Genomic DNA, 16,955 nt, shown 5'->3' with positions numbered 1-16,955 from the left:
TCTTCACTTTGCAAAATACAGTATTTCTTTCAGCACTGCACATTGTATTAATCTAAGATAACAGTTTTTCCTGAATTTTCACTTACTTTGGGTGAGCAAAATTCCTTTTAGGTGTTAAAAAGTTTTACTAGCTTTTTCACCTGTTCTCTTTATGATATTTTTAAAGGACATTCTGGAGCTGTGTGGGTTTCAGCTGTACTTGGCTGTCATGAAATGACTAATAAAACAATGATGGTGCCAAATGGTTAATATATATTAAAACAACAGCCAGTGTCCTGTTATATTTTATAGCGCTGCAGAATGAAAGTTAATTTCGAGGCAACTTAAGAATCCTTCTCTCTGGGGTGGTAAAAATTGAATTAATTGTGAGGAATTTACCATGTCTTCTTGTCTGGGTATAAACTATTCTCTCAACTGTATTGTTCTGCAATACACTGTACTGCTGTCTTTTGTTGTGTTGGGTATACCAGATTTGTTTACATAATTTATTGATTTTTTTCTGTTTAACAGGAGCTTGTTTTATCAGTGTGCCAGCAAATTGTCTGTGAGATACATGAGTTTTTTCACGTGTATCCCGGATACAATGTGGGGATTTGCTCTCTTCAGGGAAGCAGTTGCTCAAAGAAGGAATGAGCTGAGTTTCTCTCTGAGAAGGAGGGGCAGCCTGACTTTTAGTTATTTGGAAGCAGAGCTGTCTAATCAGTCCATAGATGAGATGATTCATAACTCTCTACCAGTGATAGGCAGAATGCTCATGCCAAAGCATTTTCCAAATTTTAAATGTAAAAACGTGTAACAAAATTATTACGTACCAACCTTATGCTGTTGCACTCTAGTTGTATGGATTAGTTTGGCTCTACTTGGCATCACCTGTCCTTATTGTGTGTTTTCCTCCTCTCTGTTCCTTTGGGTTGGGTTGTCTTTGTGACCTCTCTGCTTCTGTATTTGGGAACACACGGGCAGTGTTCTCACTTCACTTTCCTTCACCCAGTCTATTGGGTGGGTGAAGACTAGAGGAAAACTACTGTGGGTGCTGGAGAAGGTTCTCAACTCTCAGGACAGGAGTGGGTAAAGGAGAAGGTTATGTTTGGGGGAGGATCCTATTTTACAGGAGAGCATGATAGACTTTGTCGTCTGTGGCCCTAGGCTATATTTCAGCCTGTGCTGAGCAGTGAAGTGAGGTCAGGTCTATGAGGAAGGAACAGGGTTTTGTGACAGACATCCTTGGCCCTGCACTGTGGTGGTGGTGGTGTGATAACCTGGTATGATTATGAAAAATTGAAGCAGTAACTTTCATCACTGCAGTGAGACCATGTTTTAGAGTTACTCTGTCCTACTCTGTTAAAGCAATGAGGCCTGATTTACATAAGTAGCAGGTTACTGATAAACACCTGCATTTTCAGATTTATGTGGTCTGATTAACTGCTGCTCTAAGTTGTAAATTTCTGACCACATCTGCTGTATTCACAAGGTCATGCTTCCCTCCCTGACTGTCATACAAAAAAGGGAAGAGAGAGAAAGAGAAGGAAGCTTTCTTGAATTAGATACAGTGTGGGAGAATTTTTCTAGACCTGAGGGACAGCTTCACTTTTCAAAACAATATGGACACAGAGAGATATGGGAAGGTAAAAATGGGAAAACAGACAGAGCCAGAAGATCTTATTTTGTTATAACAACTCTCCTTCAAAGTAGTTGTGATTTGAACCATGGCACAGCTGCAGGTAAGCCTGATGTTACTAATGGCTTGCAAAGCATCCCCTTTCCTCTGAATATTGTAGCATATATATGTTGTTTTGTGTTATTCCTGTATAAACATTATGGTTTATTGAAGGTGGATTGATAATTCAGACTTCAAGGATATATACTGCTAGTATCTGAAATTATGTATTGAAACCTACAAAAGCTTGTTGCTTAAGAAAAAAGAAAATGTGAAAACTGAGGCAGAAGTGGGGATATAGGGAGAATAGGGTTATCAGAATCTATTGCTCCTCCAAAATTATCACTGAACGTGACTTTTAGTGTGCTGACTGTATGCCTTGAAAGTGCTTCAAAAAAAGCCAAATAAAACTTATTTTTTTCTTTCAGGAAATTACTAAGTGTGGTTTCGTCACACCTATCTCAAAAATTGTCTTGGTTTGACTAAATACCAGAAAGCTTGTAATAATCTTTTTCATTTTTAAGCCAGAATTTAGTAACTTTAGTAAGGTTAGTGCGGTGCTATGTATCAAAAGGATTTTTTTACCTCTTAATAAATAATACATTATTTCAGCTCATGCTGTCATTTCTGTTATATGATGTTCTTCCTAATTTGTTTAATTCAGTATTGATGTTTTAATTTCATTTAATGAAAATAATATTTCATATTGATAAAGCATGCTTCATGTTTCTGTTAATAATTGGCTTTGGTTTATGTGTTCACTGAAAACTTTACTGTGTTGAGGCTTCTCCCTGCCAAATCATCCTGTCTTTTGTGGCAACTGGAAATACCCAAAACATTGGAGTATGAACTCAGTTCTAGACATGTCATGTAGGAACAGAGCTTCTTATACATGCTCTATTTCTTACTTTGGGTTGTTTTTGCAGAAGCTAGTGTTTAGTGATTACATATGCTGAAGAGTACTGCATTTTTTACATTTGTAAGACAAAGATACATCCCACTAATGGCCTTTTTGATTGAAAAAAGCGTTGCAACTAGAAGGTAACTAGAAAGAGTAAGCCTGCTGATCTTATAAAACCTTATTAAAAGGCTAACTAGAATACCTGGGTGAGAGTGTGAGTTGTGCATACAAAACTTAACCTTTTGTAAAATTGCTCTTGTAAATATGTGTTTCCTATAATTGACACTTTTTTAGGTTCCAGGAAACCTATTTCACAACATGATCTTAAAGCTGTAACCAATGATGTGATCAGTGCAGGAAACAGAAGTATAACTTTTATGACTGTAACTTTCCTAAAGCTTGGAAGGCTGATCAGAGTAAATTCTGATGATACCACTCAGGAAATGCTCAGTTTTACACAGTCTATGGTAAGCATTTACTCTATAATAACTAGTTAAGGGGTATATTGTTACTTCAAAGGGCATCTCAGTTGCTTATTCTTTGTCTGATTCCATTTATATCTGTTAAGCAATCAGGCATATGTGATCCATCAGTGCAACCATCCAGATTTGCTATGTCACTAAATATCTGGCATCTAGTAATGAATGCAAGGGCAGCCTTTGTTCCTCTCTGCTTGGATACTAGCAGGGTCTTGGCAATTCCCACTGTTTTGCTTGTAATAGTATTTGTCAAGAAAAGCTGTTCTGGTGCCATTAACCAGCAGGCAGAGGTTGGCAGCCTTTAGTTTCTGGCAGAAGAGGCAACCTTTTGCTCTATGAAAAGTCTGTACTCTGAAAGTATCATATTCATTTTATCTGTACACAGTCATGGGTGTCCCCAGGAGGACTTTTATTGACTTGATTGGCTGTGATACTAAGTGTTTAAAGTATCTTACCTGTAATATAGATTCTCATACTGAATGACTAAAACATGGCAGCTTATGTAACTTGATAGAAGTGTTCTTCTGCAACAGAAATTACTTATGTCTGTGTGCAGAATCTGAATATGACCATATCCTCTGCATTAAGTTATTCTCAGAAAATCAAAGTGAGGGAGACAAAAGGCGGTCAATCTTCTGACTTTGCTAATGGAAAAACGTATGTTTACAGATTTTAAATCTGGCTGTTTGGTTCAGTGTATGAAGAAATGAGAAAATCTGTTGGTCAGAAATTGAAACTTGATAAGTAAAACCTGGAAAAAAGTTTGACATTTTTATCGTCAAACTTTCAAACAACCTGACCGAGGACTGTGATGGAATGAATCTCCACTTGGACTTTATAAAGCAAAATGAACACAGAATGGTTCTCATAAAACCACGTACTAATCTCATGATGTTATTGGTCTTGTTACAATAGATGCTGAGTTTTGTCTTAAGTTATGAAAGAGATGAACTATATGATGACGCTGCTCCCTTCTGATCCCAAAGTGTGTGATTTTGTATGAGCATTAAATGAAAAAGTTAAGCATGTTAGACAGAAAATCTTTCAGTTACGGTTTTGGAGTTTCACTCTTTTTGCCTATGGATATGATCTTTACGTATGTTTATTAGACAGTGCCATGTCAGAACATGCCAGTTATTTCTCTGTAGCTTTAGTTTTTACTAATGTATAGCTAAATTTCCTTTGAACTCTGTAAATTGTGTAAGGATTTAAGCTATAATAATATGTATGCTTTTCTTATCTCTTGGAGATATTTCTATTGGCCATTTTAATTTCAAACAAGTAGAGCTAAGTGACTGCTTACAGGTAGAATTAAGGTATCCAAACCTATTGCTTGCTATTGATGCTGGTAGAGAATGAGGTATGAGGGAGAAAAAAGGTATCTAAATAAATTTTCAGTCTAGTGTGTTGTAGCACACAGAGTTAAAATATCAGTTGGAAAATTACATTGATGTTACAAACATTGTACATTCTCCATGTAATGGAGACTAAGACATTCGGTTTTGTGTTTAGTAATAAGAAGTTTGTAAATATGATTGGAACTGAAAATATTTTGCATTAGATTAGTACCTTGGGTTTTCATACTCTTCATTCTGTGTTGAGGAATTTCAAATTTCACTTCATAAAAGTACTATGTTGCTAGCTTATAAAAGTAGTTCTCTCTTTTGCTGTGGTGCTGAACTCTTCCTGTGCCCTGTGGTTTATTGCTTTGTTGCCAGAGGGGAAAAAAAAAAGGACTGAAATCACTATTGCATTTCAAGGCATTTTTTCTTGAACAGTTGTTGTTTGGGAATATAAGAAAATTATTTGCGCATTAAACACTCTTGAATAACACAATAGTTTTTCAACATGATATTTGCTTTTTTTTTCTCTCCCAGCTTGAAGTCCTAGAGGTTTTGGAAAGTTACCCTGAATCAACGTATCCTTTTGATATAATTTTTTTTTCCTATAATAGCCATTAAAAATAAAATTAGTATAGGGAAGGCACAAACCTGAAGATGTGCATATAGGATTTTGTCACATCAGTCTGACTTTTTTAGAGAAAAAGCAGGATGGTTTTGAGGCTGCTGAGAAACCCGACCTTGAAAGCTCAGTTTCCCTAGTGATCTCAAAGGGGGCTGTTGCAATAATTTCAGTATTAGAACTCCGTATTCACACTTCAGACTCTAAACTGCTAAAATGCTTCATCTGTGATAGCAGCAGGGAGGTTTTTGTTTTCTTTTTTCACACCTTTCAAGCCTATGTGATAGAAACGTGTGCTAATGAGTCCCGTCAGACTGTTTGCAGGCTGTGAGGAGTGTGTTACAATAGTAAACTCAGAACCAGCGCCATCTCAGACAGGGATCTCTGTGGCAATTACAAACTAACACATGCAGGCCAGGTCAGCAGTTGCCTGGAATTTGCCAAGGATTTAATAGGTATGACTGTCTTCTCTCCAGGCTAGCGAATAAATTAGCAAGCAGACCAGATGCTGAATCTATTAGAGTGTTCTAATCTTGCTGTTATTAGGAATTCTGTTGCAGTTCCTGTGTATTATGGTATTGATCTTAAAATTCATGTATAATTCCTGTTGATGAGAAATAGTCTGAAAATACTGCCTTCTGCTTTGAGTTTTAGAGAGATAAATGGTTTTATGTTGTGTGTGCATTTGTTTTTCTGAAGATTTACTTCTGTGTCTTGATTACTCACAGTGGACTGATAGGATTCTCTTGAGTATGATGATCTGCAAGGTCAGTGCAGGCACATGTAGAACAAACCAGGTTTCTTCCTGTTTCTTAGGAATCCCCTTCTTGCTGTGATGTATAAATTTCCCACTAAGTAATTTCATCAGCTCTTTGCTTATACTTGAGAATATATTTCAATTGTTGTTACACTCCCTTCTGGCTTTCTTAGTCTCTTACCAAGTATCTTTGGCTGTTCCCAGGAAATACCTGCATCAAAGTCCTTTTCAGTCCTTCAGTCTTTCATATGCTTTTTCAGGACAATGAGTCCAGACCTGCTAGCATCCTTGTAAAGAAAAACCTTAGACATATGATACTCTGATTCACTAAAGATACAGTCCAGCTGTCAACAGCAGCTGAACATAAGCCAGCAGTGTGCCCAGGTGGCCAAGAAGGCCAATGGCATCCTGGCTTGGATCAGCAATAGTGTGGCCAGCAGGACCAGGGCAGTGACAGTCCCCCTGTACTGGGCACTGGTAAGGCCACACCTCAAATCCTGTGTCCAGTTCTGAGCCAGTCAATACAAGAAAGACATTGAGGTGCTGGAACGTGTCCAGAGGAGGGCAACAGAGCTGGGGAAGAGTCTGGAGCACAAATCCTACTAGGAGTGCCTGAGGGAACTGAGGGTGTTTATCTGGAGAAAAGGAGGCTCGGGGGGCACTTGAAAAGGAGGGTCAGGGGGAATCTTATTGCTCTCTACAGCTACCTGAAAGGAGGTTGTAGTCAGGTGAGGATCGGCTTCTTTGCCTAAGTAACAAGCTATAGGATGAGAGGAAATGCCCTCAGGTTGTCCCAGGGCACATTTAGCTGGAATATTAGGAAATCTTTCTTATGTGAAGGGTGATTGAAGGGTGATCTAACATTGAACCAGGCCAGGGAAGTGATTGAATCACCAACCTGGAGATTTTAAAAGATGGCACTTGGGGACATGGTTTAATAGTGGACTTGTTGGTGCTGGGTTAATGGTTGGACTTGATCTTAAAGGTCTTTTCCAACCTAAACAATTCTGTAAGTTCCATATATGCTGTGCATGGACTAAGGTACAAAGACCTCTTTGAACAATGTTCTCAAGATTTTTTTTTCTGTCCTTAGCAGTCCTCTGGTTGAAGTAATTTTCCTCTTACACCTGTGACTTTCCTTTACCCAAAATAGGTTGATGAAGGTGTGATCATGTACGAACACTTACATGCTGAGTTAGCTGGCTGGAGTGCAGAAGATTTCTTTACATTTACTGTCTCCTCTCCACCATCAGCTCTGGACCTCCAGGTGTTCCATATTGTCATTTCATATGAAATTACCAGAGATAATCAGAATAGTCGTCTTCTAGCAAATACAGGTAAAAATGCTGTACTGTTTGGGCTCCAAATTGTTTTGGGTCTGTCAGGGTTCCATTGAAGAACTGAGGAAAAACAAAGGCTCCTTTCTCTTCAGTAAGTAATAAACAGAATACTTCTGACACAGTGTAATGTAGATAGTAACTTGGAAAGCCACATCACTACATCTTTAGAAATGAGATTAACTACCTATATTTGATGATTCCTACTGCTGTAGAGAATATTCTCTATTTTCTATAATTGTAGGTGAAAACACTTAGAAGTTTTGACACTCTGATATTTCTTTAATTTTAGTATATGCATCACTAGAAAATCTTGTCTCTTATGTGTGATTGTATTTTAAAAGTAGTGGTAATACATTTTTAGTTATGACATACAGAAATCAAGGATACTATGAAGGAGAAAATTTTCTGAGCATCATCAGTGTTTGATATCTAATTTCTGAAGTATTGCAACTGTAAAATTGCCAATTACTAAGATTCTCTTTTCCTTTCTGTCAGGTGCCACAGTCCAGGAAGGAGGCAGAGTATTGATCAATAAAACTAATTTAGATGCTTCAAATCTATTGATTAAACTACCTGACATACAGCGCTCCATGTATGAAGTCTGGTATCAGGTTGTTTTTTTACCCCAACATGGCATGATTGTTGTTGGAGAAAGAAACGTCACCAAAGAAAAACCTAATTTCTCCCAATACATACTGAACAAATTTGGAATTGTGTGTGTACATGATAATTCTGAATTGCTTAATGACAGTTTCGCTTTTGCTGTTTGGTTAAACCTAAAGAACAAGTCTGCAACAAAGCCCCATAGTGAAGTTTTAGAGGAGATGTTTAATATCACTGTTTTTCCAGTGAATGACCGATCTCCAGAACTCAAGACTAAAAGGCTGCACTTGAAAGTCCTGCAAGGAGATATGTCAGTGCTGGGGTCAGAGAACCTGAAAGTTGAAGATTTAGATAATGCCCCAGCTGAGCTCAAATATACCATTGTTAGCAACCCCAATAATGGTTATTTAGCAATGGAAAGCAATCTCAGTGTCTCTATAAAGGATTTCACACAAGCTGGTGTTGACAGTGGTAAGATTTGGTTTGTACAGGATGGAAGTTCATCTTCTGGGGTGTTTTGTTTCAGTGTGACTGATGGTAAACATCGCCCTTTATACAAACTATTCAGTCTTGAAGTCATACCAATTGTTCTTGTCCTAGTCAACCTTACCAGTGTTGTACTTCCACAGGGCCAGACATCTGTCACTATGTTCAGCTCTCAGCTGTCACAAATGGAAAAAGCACTAACATTATGTATGAAATAACTCAGCCACTCAAATACGGGCACCTGATGATTGGAAATAAGCAGGTTACTAAATTTGAGCAGGCAGATTTGTACTTGGGAAGGCTTTCCTACCACCTGTCAAATCTCACTGCATCCGAAGAAGTACTGAAGTTCATGCTTTTCACTGCAGAAGGCAATCTAACAGGACAAGTGCTGAACATCACAGTGAAGCCTTTAGTACAAGTTGTACCTGACCTGCAGATTTCAAATGGAGTGGCTTATAAATTTGGAAGCAGTGACCTGGATGCATCTGAGCTAGCTAATTTGACAAATAGTAATCCTAGATTTGAAGTGATAGTGGCCCCCTCACATGGAAAGATTGTAAAGAAAAGGTTTGTGAGCGATGCAGTGTTTGAAGACATTCAGACATTCATCCAAGCTGACATTGATGGTGGTGTTTTGCTTCTAGACATAGATACAAATATAACAGGCATTGATCTGTTAAATGACTTGTTTACATTTATACTCAGGGCAGATGCTGTGCAACCTGCTGTTTGCCACGGCTCGTGGGGGTAGAGGGTAATGGGACTGGGCACTGCAATGAGATTCGGGACACAGTTGAGGTGTGGGAAGCAATGCCAATTTTATTAAGGGTGACAGGGACTTAAATAGGGTAGGTTCAGGGGGTGGACTCAGGCTGAGGGAGGAGTAAAAGACAGGCAGCTCAGGGGAAGCAGTGATTGGGGGAACAGGGAAAGATGGGTGGCAACTTTGGGTCTCCAGGGGAAAGGACCGATGGGAGCTCTCTCTGCACTGCAGCAAACTGTGGCCAATCAGATGCAGAGGAGCGGGAAAGCAGGGGAGAACAAGGGAGTAAACAAGTTTAGGCGAGAAAACTGTGAGGGGAGAAGGAGACAATATGGAAGATATGATTTAAAAAACAACAAACTGGGATACATACAACACCATAACAGTACAACAATAAACTGGGGATAACTGGAGTAAAACTGTTTAGTGGATGTCCAATTCAGTGTAAGAGTGTCCATTTCAATAATGTACTGTCCAGTCAGGGATCATAAATCCTTCTCCATGCTTGAAATCTCTGCCATTCTGAATCTTCTCCTCCAACAGCTGTTGGCTGTTTTCAGTATTCCATTGTGCCACACAGTCCTCCACTTGTGCAGGGTTTTACGACAGAAGTGCCTTTTGTAACCAGCATGACTACTTTAAAGGTTCACACTACCTCAAAGTATGAGGCACCAGCTTTCTCACAGGAGGAAGAGCCTGCAGTAGCACCACAGAAGCCTGAATCAACTAAGTGGCCAGGGCAGAATCACTGGGGATATCTACATGAGAAAGGCCCATTGCTAAATCTGGCAATGAGAACAAGTGTATCTGAGGAGATAAAGGCTACAAGCCAGGTTAATGCCAAGAGTCCCAGAGAGCAAGTGGGTGAAATCAGCAATGCTTGGTACCTCATTATCCCTTTGGTCCTGGTGTCTGTGCTACTCATTGTTGCTGTTACGTTTGTGTGCATTTTGTTAATGTGCCAGAAGAAAGAGAAGACGAAATCACTTGTCAAAAGTGAAGCAGATGCAATCCTCAGTAGTCCAGGTCGGTGTCTGGAATGGAGCTTGACTGTACCTACTGTTACAGTGACTCCTCTTCTGAAGGGTGCTGAGAGAAGTACAGCATCAACATTCGTGGTAGTAAGACATGAGCAGCTGCTTCCTGCAGTGGTTTCTCCAACTATAGAAAGGCCTCTGCAAAACAGCATTTTAAATCTTGATGCTGAAGTCATCCAATATTGTCAGAAAACAAACCCAACTTTGAAGCGCAATCAGTACTGGGTGTAGTTACTCCAGTTTTGGTCATGCTAATTGATGTAGTATGGAACAGAGAATATACATTGTTGACATATAATTTGTTCTTTATACACTCATTTATTATAGGTCAAATGATGCACTAGATGAAATCTAAATACCTGTGAAATAATAATAATAATAAAAATCTTAGTGATTACAGTGGCCATAAAAGAAGATTTCCAGCTCATACATCAGCAAAGTTCTCACTTAATTCAGTGCAGAATTTGGCCTCATGTAGTGCATTCTATGTATGCACTAGTTTTTATTTTCCATGACAGGTAAAATGGAATGTTCTGTCATGGATTATATATTTTTAATAGAATTACTTTTTTTGGAAGAATTAATTTTTTATAAACATCTTGTATTCCTTCCTGAACCGTGACTTGCATTCAAAGAAATTTAAACTGTTCCAATAGGTAATTGCCGTGGTGCTAATCTCAATAATATAATTTTGACCTGAAGGCTGTTCAGAGGCCAGTACTGAAGAAACAAAGCTGTGATTATTTTGAACGGGTGTTCATCCAGGTCACTGAACTGGAAATCTGGAATTCAACTCAGCAACAATAGTACAGTACTGAATAAGGATTCTGGTAAAATGCTGTGAGATGTTGTTTATTCTTTTGATTTCTTTTTCCTTATTTGATACTGAACTCTAGCCTTCAGTGTCTGCAGGCTGGCAAAATACATCTATGACCCGTAATCTACATGCCAAAAACTGTGTATCTGCCAGCCAGCCTGTCTGCTGAATTATCTTCAGGCTTAGGTTATGTCTAGATGTGCATATCAAAATTTCCTACTCCTGACAAAGGGGTTAATTCTGCTTTCAGTGAAGCAAACGTAACTTTCTCTGGAGTCTGTGTATTCAAGCAGATGACAGTAGAATTAAGTCCTGTGCTGCATATTGTCATGTGTCATGGAGCTGCTGATAGAAACAATCCTGTGAGGTAGCATGTATCCTATTCTGAAGTTTCACAATTTACTCTTCATCTCCCAGAACACTGACACATACGCCTTACACGCTACGAACAGAGTATTACCTACTTACTAACTTTGCTCTGGTGATAAAATGTGCAATAGTTTCTGTTCAAAGGGAATATTCTAGCATTTTTGGAAATCCAAGCTCTACAGTGATGTGCAGCCTCCAGTTAAGGTCCAGTTTTTCTTCCACAGAGGACAAATGACAAAATTCCTGTTGACTTCAAAGAATGAACTGAATAAACTCAAGGGAATGGTGTTGTGATCATAACCAGTTTCCTACTACCACTCAAATTCTCATCTATTTTCTACCTCTATATTGTTACAGCTTCCAGATAGCTTCTTTGTAAAAACACTGTTCTCAGCACTCTCAGGACTGCACTCTCTCAGTTAACACTGGAATACTTTTTTTATTTAGGCCTAGGTACTGTAATTTTCACTTTTATACAATGGATTTATGGATCTCAAGAGCCTTGGTGCTATTCATTTCATACTGCTTTGTTTTGGATGATTTTTTTATTGTTGATGATTAGGTATGTTTCTGTAATTTATATATTTCAATTATGGGAAATTTTTACCTACAAGGAGGGCCAGACCTAAACTCCATAGTGCTGTGTTCTGATAACTAAACACAGGAGCACCAGGGATAGTCCCTCTCATTTTTACCACCTCTGCCATGTTCAGCCATGATCGCGGTGCATTTTTAAGCAATACATTTTTCAGAGCCCACTTCAAGAAGAGTAGCTTGTCACCAGAAAATATGCAAACCATCTCTTCAGCTGGTCAAGTTGTTAGGGCACCAGAGACTAAAGATATGAACCCTTTATATGCTCAAACTAAAATGTATTTGAACACCAAGGGTTTTTGTCTGTCATTACCATATTTTCCCTGATGGCAGCATGTGAATTCAAGTAACTGATCAGTGTAAAAGGCTCGGAATGTTCATGTGTCTCTTATGGACCACTGTAGATCTGCATTGTGGACTTTTCTGCTTTTCCAAGAAGATCTCTGGCCCTGTTTTGAGGTGGTAGTGTCAGCCATCACAGAGGCAACCCAGCATCCTTTGTGGACGTACAGCTGTATGTCTTTTGCCATTTCCTGAGACCTCTTCTACTAATACCAAGCAGACAGCAGCTTCCTCCAGATCCCAGCTGTCAGCTGCAGGCTGCTTCCAATGCCTTCTGGACAGTAGCAGCAACCTGATCCCTTTATACCCTTCTCCAAGGCCACACTCCAAGGAGGAGTAAAGAATTGTAATTCTGACACTTTCCTGACACCTAACAAAGCCTGCCTCACATTGCTCTACCACTGAGACTGTCCTGTTAACAGCAAGAGGTCTGATGCTCCAATTCTGACCAGGAGATCAAGCAAACAGGTTGGTACAGTTTGGACAATGCCGAAAGCTCGTGGAGTCTGGTGACAAAATGCACACTGCTGACTTGTGACAGGCTGAACAAAAATACGAAAGTGAAATGCATGCTTCGTGAGATTTTAATAAAGATATTGGTGTAAGGACAGGTGTGCCCAAATCGGGATGTGTAGTAGAGATGGAGCATGGGGCTGCCCTATTGCTGGCAATGTAAAAGTGAGACCATGACATAATAGTGACAAGAAGACAAGAAGCTGCAATGCAATTAGAACTCCACAACTGAGCATTCCTGAGTTTGAGCACTTGCATGCTCTGAGCAAGGAATCCTACATGAAAACCTCAGAAAAAGTGATAGAATTTGTGCAGGCTCTTTTGGTTTTAGCATAAGTCTTACTCTCTGTTTCCAAAATGGCTTTGGCTGACAACAGATGCTCATTTCAAGTAGATCAGGAATTATGGGATTGAATCTTGAGCATTTGGCTCAATTGTTAAAACATTGAGGGTTTTTTCCAATTTTGTTTTTTTGTTTGTTTTTAATTGTTAAAATCAGCCTAAACACCTAATTCATCAGAGAAGTGTGCCAGCATTCAGTTTTCTGCCTCAGCTGTTGCTACTGTGAGGCAGCTGTGCCAAAATGGCTACCATATTATGCAATGTTTTAATGAAAACTGTGTATGATGTGAGCTTATTGTGTCAGTGATTACTTGGTTTAATGCAAAATGCAGAGGTAATATTGTAGCTGATTACTACATATGAATTTTGCTTTAATACCTCACCTTGAATCCCTATTTAAAAAAAAAGTAAAAAATCTGATTACAATAATGTGAACTTTCTCTGTGGATGGTACAGAGTAATCTTTGCCAGAGGACAGTCTATGTTGTTCACACAAAGATGTTTTATATAGATAAGAGAAGTCAGTCCTGGCTTAGCTAGAAGTCCAGCTCTGAGATGGTACAGTCTAGCTAGGATGAATCACATACTGGGTTTCCTAAATTACTATCAATCTAGAAAACTCAAAAAAACCCCTCTTTTTGTGCTTATGGATTCTTTTGTAATTCCAGGAACCTACATAGTTAATGGTCAGGATCTGGTTTGAATATTTTGGTTGTTTCACTTGACCTTAAAGTTATATGTTTTATTTAGTGAAGATGAGGTTTGTGAAGGATTCCCTTTTTTACCAAATGGAGTTCTAAACTGCAACATGGAAGTCCCTTGAAAACATCTATTAAATCCATAAACTGTTTTGTTTATAATCTACACGGTTAAGTTTTTATGCTTTCTTTAAAGACCTGTGAAATGCTGTGTCACAACAGTGAAGAGACAGAACAGGATCCCTGTGCCAGTAACAGCATTCTTCTGAGTTTTATGATGTTTATTTTTTAAATTACACATATGCTGGGATGGCTGTTTTGCTGTGCCCAGTGCAACACAATGTGTATGGCTAGGAAAGGAGAGACCTCTCATTGTGCATCTAACCTGGCCATGTCCAGCGCTTGAATGAAAGTAACATGAGAATAAATGCATTGATTTGAACTTGCTCAAACAGGACTACACTGGGCTAATTTCAGAAAGATTTTCTGTTATTTAACTACACATGATTAGAAGATTTTAAAATATCACTGTTAACTGTTAATACATCAGTGGTGTTTTGTCTTTGATTTTTCACTTGATCGAAAGTATGCACTTACTCCAGCCTCACACCAAATGCATTGTTCAACCTGATTTTTTTTTCTTAATTAGAACTCGGGTGCTTCGTAGTTGTCCTGTAACTTGAAGTAAGGAACTTTCTCTTGATGCATCAGAAATGCTGGTGGCCTGTGGGAGCAGCTTCCCCTGCACCATGACTCAGCGTCCTGAGCGCAGAAATCTGTCTCAGCAGTAGCCAGTCGAGTTCCCCTCCTACAGCTCAGAAAATGTTGGTTTGGGAAGAAGATAAAATAGGACAGAAATGGTTATAAACCTCTTATGGTTTTCCTTTTATTAAAATATTAGTAAGGGCCAGCTACAACTTTCCCTGCAGTATCCTATTACTCCCTACTACAAGGCCAAATCCAGAGTGAATGTACTTACGTGTCCTGAACTATAGGCTTCCATCCTACCTACACTGGTTTTTTCAATCAGTCCTTGTGATGCTATGCTGAAGTACATTCTGTGAATATTTTTAAATGGGCTGAAAATAATTGTCCTGGCATATTCAATGGAAACTGTATTAATTTATCTTCACCCGTTTCAAGCTAAATAATTTGTGCTAGAGCTTGCATGTGTAATCCCAGAACAAAATGTTCTTTCATTGCAACTGGGGAAATCTGTATTTTCACATCTGTTTGTACGGAGATTCTGTGTGGTGAAGTGCTAGCTTTATGTGATTGTTTCCTCGTTTCTAGTCTTGCTGCTTAGTTATATTTGTGGGAACGCTTCATACATGCTGGTCAGCACTGCCAGACATGGAGTTATTTATAGGCTGAGATTTCAGCTGCAAAATATTTGCATAGCATCACAGTGAGAGGGGCATTAGTTTGCCTAAATTTGTTGAGTAAAAATGTAGGATGAGCAGACTGAGCATTGATATGGGATGTTACCAAGTGTCAGAACTTCTTTGAAGAACACAAGCAGTAGATCAGAATAACTTCATGCAATGTATAGCATGTGAATGATCACAGAGATTTGCTCCAGCTCATACAGTGTACAACTTCATCTTGCACAGGTCCTTTTATATATGGTGCATGGAAGCACATTGATGAAGAAATTCTTAAGAGAATAAAAAAATCAGAGTAATCAAGAGTTTGTATTTCATATACAAGTACATATTCAAGCACATGTAAATGAAAGGCAGAAGCACATAGGAGGTTGGTTTGAGACATGCAAAGCCACCAGGGAAGCTGCTTTGCTTAGCAGTGGGTGCTGAGGAAGAGGTTGTTTACAGAGGCAGGGGAAGGTAGTAGGATTACAGAGACAAGATTTCTGGCATTAGATAGAGTTTCTAAAAGCAGGGGAAGGTCATTTGGAAGCAGACCTATGAGCTTCTTTGAAAGGCAGAGGTGATGTGCTGGGTTCAGCCTCAGACAAGTAGGCTGTGAGCCACTACTACTTGTAGAGCTCACCTCACCGCGAGAGAATGGGAAGAGAAAGTATCAAGAGGAGTTTTGTTCCCACTAAAGGGGTCAGTTGTATTGAGAGAGGGGTATGAAGACCTAGAAGTTCAGTTTGCCTTTTCTTCTGCTTCCCTCTGCAGCTAGCAAGAAATCTAGTAGAAATAAATCTCCTATGGCATGAACATTTTGAATGTTGACTTAGGAAGGTGGCTGCCTTTCAAGAAGTCCAATTGTGGGTTCATCAGATCAGATTACCAAAATTCTTATATACCCATCTCCCAGTCTGGCTGAGCTAAGTTGCCTAGGGTGTAACTCAGATGTTAAAGTCTGTTGGCATGAATATTACCTTAAAAACAGAGCTGCAAGGTTCAAAGTACAGTGAAGTAAGGTGAACTTGCTTGGGCTTTTGACTGATTGTAGTTGTAATTAATGACTAATGGTAAATCTAGTTATCTGCAGACACTGAAAGGTATTTACAAGAAAGGCAACAGAGGTCTTGATTTTGGGCACTGAGCTAAGTAATGCAAACAAAGATGGACCTGAGCTTAGTCCTCGAAAGAAAGGAAAGTAGCTTTTGAAGTGATCTTGCTTACACATGGCTGAACAAAATACTGTTGAAGAGCAGCACTAGGATAAAATTAGACCAAGGAGTAGAAGTAAGCAGAAGTATGATGAATTGACTAGAACAATCAAGTGGCTACTTTATAGAATCCCTTAGCCAATCTGTATTGGCCATCTCAGGTTCTATACGCTTCTAGGAATGCTATAGTATAATCATCAGTGAGACAAGTTGCTCATTTTTCTTCCTTGAATCACCTTGCTCCTGATTGCAGGACTTATGTTCATTTAGTCTTCCCTGTGGTGCTCATTTCTGGGATTTGGAGACATCTCCTTGCTTCTGAGCATGGGATCTGCCCTCAGAAGTGCAGTACTTCTCTGTGTGCCATTCAAGAGCCAATAGGCAGGTCACAGTTGGTCATCACAGATCTCTATTGTAGCCTACTCTAATCTGAACCCACGAGTTACAGTTAAAGACACATTTAATCCCATTCCCATTTCACTGGTTCCCTAGAAAGTCTGGAAGTTTCTAAAATGGTGAATTCATAGTGCCACTCAGTGACACCACAGCTCAGGAAGAAGCAGCTTGTTCCCTCAACACCTAGCTCAGCTGCAGCTCGTGCTGTGCTTGGCAGACCTTGGACATTTGGCAACCTGTTTCATGTCATAGTGCGCTGTTCCACAGACAGAGGATGAAAGCCTTCACTGCCTGGCCTCTGCACTGCTGCTGCTG

At 39.3% G+C, this 16,955-nt stretch overlaps 1 protein-coding gene across 1 annotated transcript in view; it reads left to right on the top strand.

Moving 5' to 3' along the window:
* LOC113943374 (chondroitin sulfate proteoglycan 4-like) overlaps positions 1-15,347 on the top strand; it is a 41,374-nt gene extending 26,027 nt beyond the window's left edge. The window contains 5 exon segments of the mRNA XM_027635045.1: positions 2,853-3,025; positions 6,910-7,093; positions 7,592-8,347; positions 8,350-8,912; positions 9,494-15,347. Coding sequence (XP_027490846.1) covers positions 2,853-3,025; positions 6,910-7,093; positions 7,592-8,347; positions 8,350-8,912; positions 9,494-10,219 — 2,402 coding nt within the window. The 3' untranslated portion in view covers positions 10,220-15,347.
* Positions 15,348-16,955: the final 1,608 nt, after the last annotated feature.

Source organism: Corapipo altera, unplaced genomic scaffold (genome assembly GCF_003945725.1).
Source record: "Corapipo altera isolate COAL_440 unplaced genomic scaffold, ASM394572v1 61411, whole genome shotgun sequence".
NCBI lineage: Eukaryota > Metazoa > Chordata > Aves > Passeriformes > Pipridae > Corapipo > Corapipo altera.
Note: the sequence above shows the minus strand (reverse complement) of the source record. Positions and strands in the feature narration are given on the sequence as shown.